Genomic DNA, 17,618 nt, shown 5'->3' with positions numbered 1-17,618 from the left:
TCCCCTGGCTCAAGGTTTCCAGGTGGTTGCTCTAGGTGCCAGGCATAGATCACAGACCAAGATTAGCAAGGTTGGGCAAGGCAGCCATGGTTCCTCTAGGCTGGCCCCTGGCAGCGTTGCCTGTCTTAGGTCACCCTCCCTTGAGGGGTCTTACCTGTCATTGACTAACCAGCCATCTTATGGGCTGAGTAGCAATCACAGGAACAATGTGTTTATCATGTGGCCTCCAGACCCTCACTGCTGTGGGGCTGGGCAGCTCTTGCCTTAGTGCAGAAACTCAGGTCCTTTGTTATGCCTCTAGGCAGCAACCTTGTTTGTCACAGGGACCCTGTCCAGAACACATTACTCTCACATGCTCTGGGCAGAGCACGTACATTACTCACTAAATTTAATTCTTAAACCAGGAAAGTATAATGTCAGTCCCCCAACACCCTGTATCTGGAACACTATTCCCTGACTCTTTTAATTCCTATCATCCTTCAAATCTCACCTCAAATGTCACTTCCTCAGCAAACCTCTGGCTCTGACACCATACCCTTTGTTGCAACTCTCATCAGCCTGGGCTCCTTCACTCCAGAACACTTAGCCCCGTTTGAAAACAAACAAATTTGTTTGTGAGCATGTTTGTTTAATGTCTATTTGTCTCAGCACTCAGAGTGTCCTATATTCGGGGCCTGGGTCTGTGTGCTTGCCTGTTATCTGCAACATTGGCACAATGCCTGGCACATGGTAGGTTTTCAACACATGTTTGTTGATTGAATAAATTCTTTTTTTTTTTCTTGAAGCAGGGTCTCACTCTGGTGCCCAGGCTAAAGTGCAGCAATAACTATTGCTGTTATTGACATCAGTAAGTGAACCGATATATGCATAATTACCAGAAGGGGAAGATAGAAAGATGAAGAAAGTTAACTTGAAAAAATAATGGCTGAAAACTTCTCACATTTATTACATTAACCTATACATCCAGGAAGCTTAACGAACTGAAAGTAGGATAAATGTAGAGATTCTCGATCAGACACATTATAGTAAAAATGCTGAAAGTCAAAGACAAGGAGAAAATCTTGAAAGCAGAAAGACAGAAATGACTTTTCACATACAAGGGAAACTAAATTAGATTAACAGCTGATTTCCCAACACAAACAATGGAGACTAGAAGGCAAGGGGATAACATTTTCAAAGTGCTCAAAAAATAAAACTGTCAACCATGAATCCTATATCCAGTAAAGTTATCTTTCAAAAGTGAAGGTGAATTAAAGACATTGCCAGATAGACAAAAACAGAGAATTTGTTGTTAGCTGACTCACCTTACAAGGAATACTAAAGGAATGGCCGGGCGCGGTGGCTCATGCCTGTAATCCTAGCACTTTGGGAGACTGAGGCAGGAGGATAGCTCAAGGTCAGGAGTTTGAGACCAGCCTGAGCAAGAGCAAGACCCCATCTCTACCAAAAATTAAAAAAAAAAATTAGCCAGACACATTGGTGCACACCTATAGTTCCAGCTATCCAGGAGGCTGAGGCAGGAGGATTACTTGAGCCCAGGAGTTTGAGGTTCTAATGAGCTATGATACCACTACACTCTACCCAGGGCACCAGAGCGAGACTCTAGGGGTGGGGGGGGGACTAAAGGAAGTTAGTCATGCTGAAAGCAAGAAATGAAGATCCACATGAAAGCAGAAATGCAAATCCACATTTACACAAAACAAAGAATACTGGTAAAGGTAATTTTATAACTATAAAAGACAGTTAAAAGGCATGTTTATCTCCTTTCTTCTCATAACAGGTTTTAAAAGCAATTGTATAAAATAAATGTATATAATTTATTGTTAGGCCTATAACATATATAAACATGATATATTTGCAATATATTTTATTGCAAATATGTTTTTTGCTGTTATTGGGTTAAGGAAATCCAGATGGTAAAGTAATAATTATAACAGTGTATTGTTGGGTTTGTAATATTAATGTGTATAACAGGCTGGGCATGGTGGCTCACGCCTGTAATAATCCTAGCACTCTGGGAGGCCAAGGAGGGAGGATCATTTGAGGCTCAGGAGTTCAAGACCAGCCTGAGCAAGAGCGAGACCCTGTCGCTACTAAAAAAAAAATAGGAAGAAATTAGCTGGACAACTAAAAAAGTATGTATTTATAAATTATTAAACAGGCGTGGTGGCCCCTGCCTATAATCCCAGCTACTTGAGAGGCTGAGACAAGAGGATCACTTGAGCTCAGGAGTTTGAGGTTGCTGTGAGCTAGGCTGACACCACAGCACTCTAGCCCAGGCAACAGAATAAGACTCTGTCTCAAAAAAAAAAAAAAATTTGTAGAACAATAATACCATAATAAGAGAGGAAAGGAAATAGAGCTACATAGGAATAATCATTCTACATCTCATTGAAATTAAGCTAGTATGTCTGAAACTGATTCTGGTGAATTAAAATGTATGTCATGACCCCTAAAACAGCAACTGAAAAAAAAAATAGAATATATAAGGAACACTTACAACTCAGTAATAAAAAGACACATAACCCAATTTTAAAATGGGCAAATGATCTGAATAGACATTTTCCAAAGAAGATATACAAATGGCCAAAAAGCACATGACAATATTAACACCATTAGTCGTTATGGAAATGCAAATAAAGACCACAATGGGATACCACTTCACACCCAATAGGATTGCTAGAATAAAAGTTCAGATAATAACAAGTGTTGGCAAGGATGTAGAGAACTTGGAACTTTCATACATTGCTGGTGGAAATGTAAAACAGTGTGGCCGCTTGGGAAAACAGACTGGCAGGTCCTCAAAATCTTAAATACAGAGTTACCATATGATCCAGCAATTCTACTCCTAGGTACATACCCAAAAGAAAGGAATACATATGTCCCCACAAAAACTTGTACACTTGTTCATAGCAACATTATTCATAATAGCCCAAAGGTGAAAGCAACTCACATTTCCATCAACAGATGAATGGATAAACAAAATCTGGTCTATCCATACAATGCAATGTTATTTGGCCACAAAAAGGAATGAAGTAGTAATAAATGCTACAGCATGGATGAACCTTGAAAACATTAGGCAAAGTGAAAGAAGCCAGTCACAAAAGACCACAGAGTGTATAATTCCATTCATATGAAACGTTCCTAATAGACAAATCTGTAGAGACAAGGAGTATACTAGTGATTTCTCAGGGCTGGGGCAGAGTGGGGGAGGCTGAGGAGGTAGAGGGACGAGAGCTAAAGGGTGCAGGGTTCCTTTTTGAGGCGGTGAAAATGCTCTAAAATTGACTGTGAATACACTAAGAACCATTGAATTGTACATTCTAAATGTGTGAATTGTATTTTATGTGAATCTTAAGCTGTTAAAATAAAAACAAGTGGAAATTTGCTTGCAATGATATTAAATCTACAAATTATTCGTGAGGTTTTGACATCTGTATAGTATGTACTTATTTATTATTTATTTATTTTTTGAAACAGAGTCTCACTGTGTTGCCTGGGCTAGAGTGAGTGTCGTGGCGTCAGCCTAGCTCACAGCAACCTCAAACTCCTGGGCTCAAGCGATCCTCCTGCCTCAGCCTCCCGAGTAACTGGGACTACAGGCATGTGCCACCATGCCCGGCTAATTTTTTTCTATATATTTTTAGTTGCCCAATTACTTTCTTTCTATTTTTAGTAGAGATGGAGTCTCACTCTTGCTCAGGCTGGTTTTGAACTCCTGACCCTGAGCAATCCTCCCGCCTCGGCCTCCCGGAGTGCTAGGATTACAGGCGTGAGCGGTGGTGCCTGGCCGATATTTGTATAATATTTAACCACCCCCATTGTGAACAGAGAATGTCTTTGTTTTTAATCAAATCATCCTCATGTTTCTTTATTAGACATTAAGTTTACTTGACAGAATCTTGTGTATTCTTCTTTGCTAATTTGTAGAGGATTTCTACCTTTTTGTGGGATTGTGTATAGTATTTAATATTTTATCCTTGTTTGTCATTTGTATAATGATTTCTATAGGTTAATGTTGTACCTGGAGGCCTTGTAGATATCTCTTATTATTTGTTCAAATAGTTTGTCCATTGATTTATTGGTTTGACTGGGTATACAATTATATCATGTTCAAATAATAGCAGCTTTCTTAATTTCCTTCTAGTCTTTATATCTCTTATTTCTTTTTCTGTTTCAATAAAGCATTACTCAGAACTTACATACAGTCCTAGGTAAAGCAATAGCCTAGTTTGTTCTTAACCTAAAGAAAAGGCATCCAAAATGTCTCTGGTGTTTGCTGAAAGTTTTATGAAGTTAAGAGAGTTCTCTTTTTTCCCAGTTTGCTAAGGGTTTTAATCATTAAATAGATATATAGCTTTATCAGACTATTTTTTACATCAATTAAAATCATTATATTTTCATCGTTAATCTATTGATATGGTGATTTACACTGAATGATTTAAAAAAAATTTTTTGAACCATCTTTGTATTAGGGGGCTAAATCCTACTGTTTGTGATGGATTATGATACGTTGGATTTAATAGGTAATTATTTGATTTAGGATTTTTGCATCTTCATTCACAAATGAAATAAACCTGTAAGTTTCGTTTCTTGTCCTTACCTGGTTTTGGAATCAACATTGCGTTAGTCCTGAGCAGCTATTACATAATTTTCCAGCTATTTTCTGGAATAACTCGTAGAAGACAGGAATTCAACATTCCTTGAATGTTTGGTATCACTTGCCTAGGAAACCATCTGTGCCTAGGGTTTTTTTGGGGAGAGGGGAAATCTTTGAATATAACTTTAAATAGTTGAATACTTACTGGCTTATTCAAATTCTCTAATTTTGTGTCATTTTAGCATTTGATATTCTTCTAGTAATTGAACCACTTCATCGAGGCTTTTAAATGTTAGCACAAAGTTAGCCATAATATAATTTCATTACTTTTTATATCTCTGCCCTGGCTATAATTATTCACCATTTTACAGTTTGTATTTTATTTCCAGCCTCTCCCTTTTTCTCTTGATTGGTTTTGCCAAGTCAGTCTATCTTAGTAACTTTTTCAAACATTAAAATAGCTTTTGGGTTTCGTTAATCTTCTTTTCTTCCCAAATCCATTTCATCAATTTCTCCATATATATATATATATATATTTTTTTTTTATCATTTTCCTACCATACCACAGTGAAAATGCATGAACTATAGCTACAGGCACCAACACGAACAGATCTTAGTAAGGTGTTTGCCTTTAAAAAGCAAGTTGCAAATGACATACAGTAAGATGTGGTGGTGAGCTGAATTGTGTCCTTCTAAAATTTGTATGTCGAAGCCCTAACCCCTAATGCCTCAGAATATTACTGTATGAGGAGACACGGTCTCTAAAGAGGTGATTAAGGTTAAATGAGGCCATTAGGGTGGGCCCTAATCCAATCGGAACGGTATCCTTGTAAGAAGAGAAAAATGGCCACAAGGAGATCTCCAAATGCTCGCGAGATATTTGCTGACACTTGTGCCACTCAATTCTCTGAACTGCTCTGAACTCATGTTTTACTTAAAAAAGAAAAAAATGAAGGTCATTGATCATTTCCTCTGACCCAGGCTGCTCACGAATCCCTTAGGAAGTCCTTTTACATGTCTGGCTTCCTCCTCTTCTGCTGTAACAGATGTTCTTGGGTCCAGTTTCAGTGGGAAGGTTTCTGGGCCTCCTACTGCCCAGATGGGTGTCTCTGCCTGGTGGACGTGATTGCCTCCCCCATCCTGAATTGCTTTAACCAGTAAGTATTTGAGCCATTTGGCTCAGAGTGTTTTGCTGAAAGCATCCCTGTGTACAGACCCCTCTCACATCTCTGTAAAAGAGCCAGGTCGTTCTGTCTGCTAAAAAGACCAAGAAGCAAACATAGCTCAATGGCACTGAGCACACCTAGCACCCAGATCTTGGTTTCTAATACCATTCCTCACTAAAAGGACCCAAGGCTCCTTGGGGGAAATGTCTGATTTCAGGGTTGGGACAGACAAAAGATGAAGTACAGATTAGCCTGGAAATCTTGTTATGCCATAAAGTTAAGGAAGTGTTTTAAAAAAAAATATGGGTAATAAACTATAACCATGGAAAAAATAGGAATTCATGACTCTGTTTTACAATAAATGGACAAATGAGGGAAAAGAGATGGACTTTTGTTTATAATAGAATGCTGAGTGTTGACTGGCAAATGCAGAGGTGGTACCAACGCTGGAAAATCATTATTTTGCAACCATTATGGTATATATGGGATAAAAGAAGAATTATCAATGAATGCTCAATCTGGGAAATTTTGATAAGGAGCCAGATATTTGCCTGATATTAAAGTACCTGCCCATAGAGTGCTTATTAATTGCAAAGGAGAATTATATAGTGGAGGAATTGGATGTCGCCTCAGCTGAGTGATCAAAACTAACATCACAGAGGAGGGATGATTGGACGTTGACTGTATCCAGATAGAATACCTTCACAGCTGAACACACCTCATATATTATGGTGGAGAATGTATAACCTGAAACTAATCATCACAAGGAAAAATTAGACAAACTCAAAATGTGGAACTTCTATTTTTAAAAGAGCGAGGAGTTGCTCTTCCAAAATGTCAATATCATAAATATGGAAATATTCCAGATTAAAAGAGGCTAAAGAGACATGACAACTAAATGCAATGCCTGACCTCAGATTGGATCCTGAACTGCAGAGGGAACTGCTATGAAGGACATCATTGGGTTGGTCACCTGGCAAGATTGGAATACCACCAGTAGATTAGATAAAAGTATTGCATAAATGTTACATTACTGAGGTTGATTACTGTGGTTATGTTAGAGAATATCTCTATTCTTAGGAAATACAAACTGAACAATGTACGGGTGAAGGGCCATGGTGTGTGTAAATAACTCCTACATGCCCCAGGAAATATGTGTGTCTATTGAGGAACAAAAACCAGCTAATGCTGTAAAAATCTGCCCTGCCATCCACCTACAGATCCAGATAAAGCCAGCTGCAAAGTTGCCAGGAAACAATTCATCCAGGGACGCGAGGCAGCTGTAATGTGTCCTAACAACCCCCTTTGTGAGTGGCTAATGCCATTTTACCCACGGAGAAACCTTGATCTCTAAAATTATAGACTGTTGGAAACTTTGCTGTTTGAAGGTACATGCATGAGAATGAAACAGCCTAATCTTTCTTGCCTGGATGATCTCAGCCACTTTGACACATAAGAAACCTCGGATTTCCAGCCCTGGTGCAGAGCTTTAAATAGTTTCTGGGCACGACATGCCACATTTATATTAACATTGTAGTTTCCAAGGAAACAAGATCCTGGGTCCACTTTGCAGTTCAGACCTGATGTTGACTCACTTATATACATTCCTGCTTTGTTCTGAACCTATCAAAACACTGTTTCACTTAAGTTTCAACCAAATTTCTCTCTTCTCCCAAATCCTATAACTCAGTCACAGCTCCTCCTCTGGAGCGTGGTCTCCCTCATTGTAATGGGCCGACAAATCTGATTTGGGTTTTGGCCTTCCTGATTGTGCTAGGATGGGTGAGTGGATGGATGGATATATAGAATGATAAAGCCAAAAATGGGGTAAACTGTTAACAATAAACAAATCTGGATAAAGAGTATGTGTATGTACTACAGTATTCATATTTGGGCAGGTTATCAAAAAGTTTTAAATTATTTCCAAATAAAAAGTTTCGTCTTTGTTTTTTGTTGTTTTGTAAGAAACTAGGCTGGTTTGAACCGGTGTTTAGCAGACTTTTTCCAGGCAAAGGAAGAAACTTTATATCGAATTTCATATTCTAATTCAGTACATACTCAAATGCCTAAATGTTGAAAGATATTTTTTTACCATGTTCTACACATACTGATATTTTATATGACTTTATTTCACTTTTTAAAAAATGGTTATGATCTACCCATAGAAATCCATACGTGCTTTGAAAAACTTGTCTGTAAGATCACAGCGCCGATTACAGTGTAAGAGAATGTTGATGTGTAAGCGAATGTTAATGGCTACGAGGCTTCGGCTTCCCTATCGGTGGGCACGAGACCGGACTACATTTCCCAAAATACCTCGAGGCGTGGAGAGGCGGGGCCTGAGCTCTGATTGGAGACTGCAGTTCTCTGACCTCACAGCGAGGGGCGTGGTCTCCCCCGCTTCTGGGAAATGTAGGCGAACCGCACGTGGGAGGACGGGGGTGGGGCTTGCGAGAGGACTTGGTGAGTCCCTGGAAGACTGCAGAAAGACGCGGCTCTGGGGAGGCGGTGTGAGGCCTGGCCCTCGGCTTCCCGGGATTTGTAGTCCTGCAAGCCCGCGCGGCCGCTGGTTCTTCCTCCGCTGGCTCATCGCGAGTCCTGCCCTTCCTCTACTACTTCCCTGGGGTCCCTTAACACATGGGTCCCAGTCAGCTGCTGAGGCCTCCCCTGGTCCATGCTTTGGCCTCGCACACCGCAGGCGCCCCGCGGAAAGCCAGGGGGGGGAGCATTGGCAATCTCCGGCCCACGGGAGGCCTGGGCGGGCTTCCTAGAGGGGAGAGGGGAGGTTTCTTCCTACACGCACACTGGACTCGGGAATCGGCACCGAAGGCCGCGTTCAGCCGTGCTCTTCTGGTGCATAAACAGTCTTTGTAGACGCTCTGCACTCCCCACTTTGGACCTCTCTGCATGCCCACGCCTCCGCCCCTGGACTTGGACAGGGGACTTCGTATAGTAGCCCTGGGCCCTGTCAGGGAGGCATGCATTGACCAGACAGTGCACCTAAAGTGATGCGGAAAGCTCCAGACCCTGCGGGAAGCCAGAGGAGGTGCCTGACCCCAGCCTGGGGGGTGGGAGGGGGGCAGGGAGAACAAGCAGCAGAGATCCGGGGCATCTCAGAGTCCCCAGCTTGATCCTATAGAGGCATTTTCATTCAAAGGGCTCCCATGTGCCAGGCGTGCCAGGACACGGAGTTGGTCATAAGCAGTCCTGACCCCCATCCCCACCAGGAGTGTCTCCCAGACTGGCTGATCGGGGCTGAGTCAGGAAGAGGAGTCAGCAGTTTTGAGACACTAAAGGGGCCCCCAGGGGGAAGGCTAGCTGTTTGGGGTGACATGTTAGCCGATTCTTGGAAGTGGGTGTTCACCCTCATAGAGAAGGGAAGGGAGGGCAGGGATCTTTGCATGGGCAAAGGCACAACATCCGGAGAGAGCCTGCAGAGGGGAAGGGGAGGTTGAATTGCCGAGTGAGGCACAGATCTGGGCATGGCAAAGACCCCCTGTGTCCTGCTCTATTCTGGGAAATAGGTATATTATGTCCATTGTACATACAGGACACTGGGAAATGGCCAAGTTATTTCTCACTCCAGTTTGCCCACTAGGTAAGTGGTTGAGATAGGACTAGAACCTGGATCATGTGGCTGCAGAATCCAGGCAGGTAATGGTCATGCTGCCCCATCCACATACTTTCCAAAAGGGAAGTTCTGTGAGCGAGGGGACCCTTCCAGGAAAGAGGAGGTACTCATCAGTGTCTGCCTAACCCACTCTCTGGTTGGCTATGAGATGTGCTGCTGCCCATCCCCACCCTGGAGAAACTAAAGCTCAGAGTGGAAAGAATTTTAAGCAAGGTTTTTGGTCCCCTGATTGAAGCCCTACTGTTGACAGGCCACAACCACCCCCACCTCCCAATCGGGTACTTCCTATGAGGCTGTGGGGCTGAGAAATGACTCTTGAAGGGACAAGGGTGGGTGATCTCTTCTAGAGATGACAGGGATGGCTAGCTCCTCCTACAGGTGGATCCGGCGGTGACACTTTGGCGGTGGTGGCACAGCTGAGGGAGAGGAAGGGACAAAGATGAAAGGACAGACAGGGTCACATCCCCATTCCTGGGCTCCATGATGCCAACACCAGGGGAGGCACTGGGGTGATTTGCAAAGAAGACCCTTTCCCCCAAACAGTGCTGTCCGCAATGCTGAGGCCCAGACTGGCCGACTTCTAGGTGTCCTCACTGCCTCCAGGGCATACAAGTATGAAAAATGGTGAGGGAGGAAGGTAGCGTGTGGCTCACGTTCCACCATTTCCCAAATGCACATTTTCCTGGTCTCACCTGATCATCCCAAGAGCCACCCAAAGTAGGGGGTAACTGTGCCCATGTTCAGATGAGGAAACAGATTCAGAGAGGTGAAGGGACTGGCTTGTGGTCTCACGGGCAGGAAGTATAGGAGGGAGTATTGGGATGGAGCATAAGCTTCAACGCTGGGTGGGTCCTTAAGTTTGTGTCTCCACATGTGCCCCTGGGGGTGAGGGAGAGGAAAAGGAGTAGAGGGTCTCTCACCTCAGACCAGGGCCTGATATTACCTGAAATGGCACCACCTAGGGAAACACGTTTGGGACATACTAAACAAAATGAAACGTGCTCTTTCTTGCAGGACTTGTCAGAGCCTTTAGTTCCTTTGTGTTTCCCAGATCTCTTTGGCCAGGCCTGGAACAAGGATTGACAGGCCCTAGGTCTCAAAGGCCGTGAGACGGGGCACCATGAAGGTGGAGGTGTCTGCAGTGTGTGCACGTGTGTACTCCGGGCATCGATGTGCAGGAGCAGATGACCATGTATGCACACGCACATGTGGTCTCTATCACTCTGACTCAAATACCTGGAAAAGCAGAACAGGACAGGCACCCAAAGGCCAGGGTCTGTCCCTTCCTAGCTTCCCCTGCGGCGAGTTAAAGGCCAAAAGCGCTTCCACCGCCGCTCAAATCTGAATCCACAAGGCTTTATTGGCACCGGACGGACCTCGCCCGGGGCCCGCCGCTTCAGGCAAAGGCCTCGGAGGGGTCCGGCCCCGCAGAAACCTCCCGGGAGCGCCCCCCGCCTGGGGACAGGGGAGGAAGGGCGTTCCCGGAGGGCGGAGGGTGGAGGGCGGAGGGTGCACGGCGCAGGCGAGGCCGGGTGTGGTGGGACAGCCAGGGGACCGGCCGGCTAGAAGGGGAACTCGCAGACGTAGTAGAGGCGCCGCTCGCAGCCGTGGTCCCACCAGGACCCGTCATCAGAAGCCTGCGCCACGCAGTTCTCGAGCGCTCCGCCGTTGGGCTGGTCGGGGCTGAGCGGGTGCGGCGCAGCGCTGGGCCCGGCGCCCGGCTCGGGGCGCGGCGCGCGGTGCCAGGCGAAGAAGGACACGCGCTGGCCGTTCTCGAAGAGGTAGAGGCCCTCGGCGCGCCGGTCGTGCACGCCCAGCCACACCGGCCAGTTGTAGGGAGCGAGCGCCCCGCGCAGGTAGCGAGTGAGCGCTTCCATCTGCTGGCGGTCGGCCGGCTGCGCCAGAGTCCCGCCCCGCGCCACGCACCGCGCCTGCGCCGCCGCCTGCGCCTCGAAGTCGCGCGAGAGCAGGAAGCACTTGTGGCCAAGGCGCAGCCCCTTCAGGCAGCCTGCGGGCGGGGCGGGGAGAAGGGGGCGGGCTCAGGGCCTTCGGGGGCGGGCGGAAGGAGGGGCCAGGACGTCGCAGGGCAGCAGGAGGCGGGGTCAGAGCCTTTGGGGGCGGGCCGGGAGGAGGGGCCAGGACGTCGCGGGGCGGAAGGAGGCGGGGTCGGGGCCTCCGAGGGGCGGGCCGGGAGGAGGGGCTAGGACGTCGCGGGGCGGGAGAAGGCGGGGTCAGGGCCTCCGAGGGGCGGGCCAGGAGGATGGGCCAGGACGTCGCGGGGCGGGAGGAGGCGGGGTCAGGGCCTCCGAGGGGCGGGCCGGGAGGAGGGGCCAGGACGTCGCGGGCCGGAAGGAGGCGGGGTCACAACCGCAGGGAGCAATGAGGCGGAGAGCCAGGCCCGCCGGGGCGGGGCCAGACTGTGGGGCGGGCCTGTGGGGGGCGTGGCGCGGCCCGACTGGGGTCCGCGCGGCTGAGAGCCAGAGGACCGCCTCGCCCACCGCCCGCCCTGCCCGCCGCGCTCACCCTCCCCGCCAGCTCACCTCCCCATGCGCCAACACGCCCAGCTTGCCAGGGCCGCTCCCGCCTCCGACACCCGGGGTCCTCACCGCCCCTCGGGTCTCTCGGGGACCAGTCCTCTCACGGGTTCCCCACCTGGCCCAGATCGGCCCATTTTTCCCGCCCGGCGCGGCGCGGCGCGGACTCACCCTCCAAGCGGCCGTGCTCGCGCTCGGCGCGGCGCTGCGCCTCCTGCAGGTCTTGCACAGCGTCGCGGGTGTCGCCCGCCGCCTCCCGCAGCTGCCGCAGCCCCCGGGCCAGCTCGACCACGCGAGTGTCCAGCGCGTGCAGACGGACGTGCAGCTGGTGCAGGCCTGCGTCCAGGCCGGCCAGGCGGCCCACTGAGGATGGACAGGGCTCGCGCTGGAGGGGGAGCCTGGGCGCGGCGGGGGGACCCGAGGACCTCGGGGAACCGGGACCTAGGGCTCCTGAGGGCGGGGTTGGGGGAGGGGACCCGGGACACCTGGAAGGTGGGGTCCAGTGGCCCTGGCTCTTGGGAGGCGAAGCCCGAGACCCGGGACTCCTAGGGAAGTGGGGGCTCAGGGCTGGACGTTGAGCAACTGAAAGGCCACTGGGCAGTGAACTGACGATTCATTTTTGTGAAAGTGACTGCAGAGGTCTGGGGTCAGGGTGGGACTTCTGGCTACTCACGGATATAAGTGACGGTGTCCTCAGGGGTGGGAGAGGGGCTAGGGCTGGAGGAGGGGGTTGCCGTTGCTTCCTCCTCCTCTTCCTCCTCGTAGTCCTCCTCAGTCTCCCAGGTCCCTTTGCCTTCCCGGGTCCCGACAGGATTCTCCGGATTCTCATCCCCCCTCCCAGTTGGCAGCCCCAGGGCTTCCTGCAAATGCTGGGGTCGGGGAGGGGTGGTCTGCCCCAGCCTGCTCCCCAAGACACCCCGCGCTCCCCCCTCCAACTCTAAACTCACTCCTTGCCGCCTGAGTCCTCTCTCCGAACCCATCACCCCCGTCCTCTGAACCTGTCCCCGTCGTTCCCCCTTGCCCATTTCCCTGATCCTGAAACACCCCCTCCCAAGCTCCGGGTTTGCCCTTAGAGTCCCCACCCCACATCTCACCTTCAACATCAGGGCCTCCCTCTCCCGCTCCTCCTCCTGGGCGCCTCCCCAGCCTCCCTCCCACTCCTGCTCAGCTCCCCGAGCCCCATGGCCAAAGCCCAAGAGCTGGGGGATCACCAGGGCCCCGAGAAGCCAGGCTGCCTGCATCAGGTCGCAGATGGCTCGGTGTCTGGGGTGGGAGGTGGTCTCTGGGGACCGGCAAGCACCCCCTGTCCTGTGTGGATCACTAGCCCCCTGGTTCTGTGCTCTCTCAGTGTCTCTCTTCCTGTCCCTCTCCTCCCACTCTTGTCTCTGTCAGTCCTCTGGTCTCCTCTGCTCCTCTGTGTGTGTCTCTCCCCGCCCCTCTTGGCTCCCCGGAGGCCCTGCCTTTGTGGCCGGAAACCTCCAACGTTCCAAAGCCTGGATCCCGCCTTGGGTCTTCTCACACACGCCCCTCTTTCCACTTTCCAGAGCTCACTTCCGCCCTGCTTGTTCCTTCTGCCATGGGCCAAAGCTCAGATGGTCGGGAAGAGAATGGAGCCGGCTCCCCAGCAGATCCTGGGGACCGCATGCCTGTCCACCCCTGAACCTCCTCAGGGCGGGCTAGCTGGGCAATGGTGGAGTGCTCTGGCTCAGCCCTGCTCCCTTCTCCACCGCCCCCTGCCCCGGCGTCCCTAAGGAGGCGGCAGACCTCAGGGTCTTGCTGAGGTTGTTATTTCCCTGTGGCCACCATCGCCCACATGCCCTGATGGTGGAGAGGCTCTTCCGCCACTCCCATGCTCCAGGGTGCCTCCTGCCCCCAGACCACCCATCCCACATTCCAAGCCCTTGCCCGGAGATGCAAGTGAGTGTGCGTGCGTGTGTCTGTGGGGACACATGTGAAGAACATGTGTGTGCTGTGTGCACAGCCCTGGAAGGTGGGGCTCCAGGATTCATTGGCCCCACTTTGCTAGAAGCCTTCTGCAGGTGGGGCCCTGGGCAGGGTGACGCTGGGATTCCAGCTTCTTGCAGACCAGCAGCCAGATAGTCTCCAGGGTGGGAGGGCGGGGAGTGGGGAAGAGCAGTCAGTAAAGATTTCTCCAGGAGGTGAAATAGACAGGTGCCCGGCTGGGTGCACAGAGAGCTCTCTGAGCATTTGGCCAGCTGCCTCACCCCAGCCTGGACCACTGCAGTCGCCGGCTCCCTGCCCTCCCCCTCCTTCCTTTTTCCTGAGCCCCTCCAATCCTGCTGCTTGCCGCAGCAGCCAGAGCAATTCTTCCAAACCATAAATCAGAGCACATCACTCCCCACTCCCCTGCTCCTCCACCTTCCCATCACAGGCAGGAGAGAAGCCAAACCCTGCCCTCAGCCAGCACGGCTCAGGGCTGGGAGGGAGGAACCCCTTGCAGCTCTGCAACCTCACCCCTCCCCTCTGCCCCAGGCCTCTGCCTGCCTCTTTGCCGTTCCTTGAATGCTAAGCTCATGGCCCCCTCAATCCTTTGCACTAGCCCTCTCCTCCTTCTAGAAGGCTCTTCCCCAGCTCCTTCTCATTGTTGTCCCAGGAGTGTGCACGTGTGCCCTGCCCCTGTGCTTAGGTGGAAGGGGTGTGTGTGTGTGTTTGAGGGGCCAGGACAGAAATCTACAGCCCTCACAATCCAATTTGGGGGTGTAGAGTCTGGCAACACTTATTGCACCCCACTGAGTGTAGAGGGGGTAGGGCGCTCTCTGGGAGGGGCAGTCCTGGGGTGTGTGTGAGGAGCCCTAAGAGGGGCTGGACCCCTTCAAGGCCAAGAGGCCATCCCCAGCCACCTTTCCTAAAGAAGCTTCTGCTCCACAAGTTACTTTATCAAAACACCCCATTTTATCTTTTTGGCATAATCAAGACTGGCATGATCTTGTTTGTTTATGTCGGTCCTCTGCCAATGGAGGCCGGGTTCTTCTGCACCGCTGTTTCCCCAGGGCTAGCACCAGGCCCCCCTTAGCGCATAGTAGGTGCCCGATCCAGATCCATCTCGTGTGAGTAAGGAGGTAGCAGATAATGCCTTGGCCAAAGGCCTGGGGGCTTGACCTCTGTGTTTAGGGCCAGGGTGGAGGTGGTGAGGGGAGAGGGAGAGTGGCGCGGAGGCCAGGGAAGCAGGAGGCCATGTCATGGCCTCTCTGCCAGGCCCATGAGTCACGCAGGGCTTTTCCAGCCTAGGCCAGGCTGGTCGTGCCAACGAGCATGGAGCTCACCAGCCAGGGATCACTGGGCCCGCTCTTGAAAGGAGGAAACCGAGGCTCTGAGAGGGGACAGTGTAGCCTGCTGGAGGTCACCAGCATGGAGGCAGCTAGCCAAGGCTTCTGGCTCCAAGCAACAGCAGGCTATCTGCCCTGGGCTGCCCAGAGCCCTAGGAGGGGCCTTGGAAATCAACGCGTCCAACCTTCCGTTTTCTAAGAAAGCCTGGTCCTTCGAGGGCAGTGTGACCTTGGGCAGGCTGCTCACTGCCTCCGAGGCCGGGGCTCTGAGGTGCCCATCAGAGGCCCAGGGGCCCTGCTCCAGGGCACAGAGACCTCAAGGGATATAATGCATGGGTTGGGGAAGGCCTTGTAAACTGTAGAGGGGTGCACAGCCTCTGTCAGTGCTGGCACCAGCATGGGCAGCTGTTCTGTCTCCAGGCCCAGCTGCTCGCCACCTGGGCTGGTGGGTGTGTATCAAGATAGGGGCCACCCCAGGCTGGGCGAGCACCTGCTCCGGCTCATACCCGGATCTCCCGTAGAGCCTGCAGCTGGCCCCAGCCTGTGCTTGGCTGGAGGTGCCGGAGGTGCTGTTGGAACTGGGAGAAGGTGGAAGCCGGGACTCACCGCTGCCCTGTGGGATCTGCCCTGTCTCTGTGGGTGTGTTGCAGGCATGAGTGAGCTGTCTGCACACAGCTGGCCACATGTGCATGTGCGCACACATGTATGTGTGCTCCGAAGAGATGGTTGAGCATGTCTGAACAAGGACATGCAACGATATTGGTGCCCATAGTTCACAATAGCAGTGGAGTGAAGACTTTGAAGCCAGCCTACCCATCCACGATCCTTGACACCACCTCTTGACAGCTGGTTGACCTTGGCCAAGTTACTTGGCCTCTCTGTGCCTCAGTTTCCCCCTGCGGAAAAAAAAAAACGGAAACAGCAAGTGTCCCCAAGCCTGGCACACAGGAGGTGCTCAAGGAATGCCAGCAATCACCATCTTGGAGGGGCGCGCTGTTGTGCGTCTACACAGCTGCGTGCGTGCCAGTGTGATGGGCAGTTGGGGGGTGACTGTGGCAGGGAGGCAGACACACATCTCCCTGCAGGGGGATGTCTCCATTTCGGGGTCGTGAGACCTGGGCGTGCATACCTGCCTGCACACTCGTGTGTGATGGGCAGATCCGTGCCCCGTGCTGCGTGTGTGCCCTGGCGCAGGGGTGTGACATGGATGTGGTCATGCGCCCCCAGGTGCACTGTGTCCGAGTGTGCATGCCCCGCAGAGTGTGTGTGGGGGTGTCTGCAGGTGCTGTGCCAGCCGGTGACTCTGTGCACCTGTGTCTCGGCAGACTGTGGACCTGTCCCAGGAGTGTGCACGTGTGCCCTGCCCCTGTGCCTAGGTGGAAGGGGTGTGTGTGTGTGTATGTGTGTGTGTGTGTGTTTGAGGGGCCAGGACAGAAATCTACAGCCCTCACAATCCAATTTGGGGGTGTAGAGTCTGGCAACACTTATTGCACCCCACTGAGTGTAGAGGGGGTAGGGCGCTCTCTGGGAGGGGCAGTCCTGGGGTGTGTGTGAGGAGCCCTAAGAGGGGCTGGACCCCTTCACTGGGGTAAGAGAGCAAGCAGGGGTGGAGTCAGGACTTGGGGACCTGGAGGTGGAGAAGAGTGGTGGGGGAGGGAAGGGGCAGGGGGCGGAGCCGACGGTGGGGGGGATGGGCGAGGTTTGGGGGCGCGGGGAGGGGCGATGTCTCCTCTGCCGGCTCCCGGAGGGAGGGGAGAGGGCGGAGGGAGGGGAGGGAGGGAGAGAGGGAGGGAGAGAGAGACAGGGTGAGGGAGAGACAGCGAGCGCGAGAGAGCGAGAAGGGTGGCAGAGGAGGCGCGGAGCGGGCGGCGGCGGCGGCGGCGGCCTGAGGAAGAGGAGGAGGAAGAGCAGGCGGAGACGCGGCGCCCGGAGCCGGCCGGACCGAGCCGGGGGCGGGCGAGGAGGGGCGCGGCGGCCGCGGCGGAAGGGGGGGGCGCTCTGCGGATGGCCAGGCCCGGCCCGTGGGGGGGGGTGAGGTCCTCGGCCCTCCCGCCCTCCCCCCCGGCCCCCGCCCGCCCCCTCCCCGGGCCCGCTTGCCCTCCGGGGCGGTGGGGCATGGCCTGAGGGTCCCCCGTCTCCGGGGGGGGTGGGGGGTGGGGGGAGGGGGGAGGGGCCGCGGGCGCCGCCGACCGGGACTCAGCAGCCCCGCCAGGCAGGTAAGGCGGCCGGGAACCGCGGTTTTGGGGGAGCTGCGGGGTCGGGGCCGCGGGAGGGGGCGGGGGCGCCCCGGACGTCCTTGGCCCGGCGCCGGCCAGGGCCTGGGTGTGCGGTGGGGGGTGTGGGTGAGGAGGGGAGCGTTGCCCCAGGCGACGCCAAATTGGGTAACGCCCCAGTCCCCGG

The 17,618-nt window shown here is 52.2% G+C and overlaps 2 protein-coding genes across 4 annotated transcripts in view; one reads left to right on the top strand and one right to left on the bottom strand.

The window, feature by feature from the left end:
• Positions 1-10,739: 10,739 nt before the first annotated feature.
• CLEC11A (C-type lectin domain containing 11A) lies at positions 10,740-13,380 on the bottom strand. The gene is made up of 4 exons (XM_012754175.3): positions 13,026-13,380; positions 12,605-12,800; positions 12,103-12,294; positions 10,740-11,405 (listed from the first exon to the last, which is right to left on the bottom strand). Exons 1-4 carry the CDS (start codon positions 13,170-13,172, stop codon positions 10,960-10,962), a joined length of 981 nt encoding a protein of 326 aa, XP_012609629.2. The 5' UTR covers positions 13,173-13,380; the 3' UTR covers positions 10,740-10,959.
• Positions 13,381-17,030: 3,650 nt separating this feature from the next.
• SHANK1 (SH3 and multiple ankyrin repeat domains 1) overlaps positions 17,031-17,618 on the top strand; it is a 50,771-nt gene continuing 50,183 nt past the window's right edge. For 2 of the 3 annotated variants that reach the window (XM_075993265.1, XM_012754145.3), the window contains exon 1: positions 17,369-17,434. The gene's annotated coding sequence lies outside the window, so the exon portion shown is untranslated. Of the gene's footprint in view, positions 17,435-17,618 lie in introns of all 3 variants that reach the window. The other variant, XM_075993264.1, reaches the window with a different exon arrangement.

This window comes from Microcebus murinus, chromosome 16 (genome assembly GCF_040939455.1).
Source record: "Microcebus murinus isolate Inina chromosome 16, M.murinus_Inina_mat1.0, whole genome shotgun sequence".
Lineage (NCBI taxonomy): Eukaryota > Metazoa > Chordata > Mammalia > Primates > Cheirogaleidae > Microcebus > Microcebus murinus.
The sequence above is the reverse complement of the archived record's forward strand: the minus strand, read 5'-3'. Positions and strand labels throughout refer to the sequence as shown.

Bases quoted from the DNA above. Each gene is read 5' to 3' on its own strand.
- CLEC11A (XM_012754175.3), bottom strand. From the start codon at position 13,172: ATGCAGGCAGCCTGGCTTCTCGGGGCCCTGGTGATCCCCCAGCTCTTG. The intron at 12,295-12,604 runs GTGAGTAGCCAG...GTCCATCCTCAG, and splicing joins GGACACCGTCACTTATATCC to TGGGCCGCCTGGCCGGCCTG. The intron at 11,406-12,102 runs GTGAGTCCGCGC...CCCCGCCCGCAG, and splicing joins CGAGCACGGCCGCTTGGAGG to GCTGCCTGAAGGGGCTGCGC.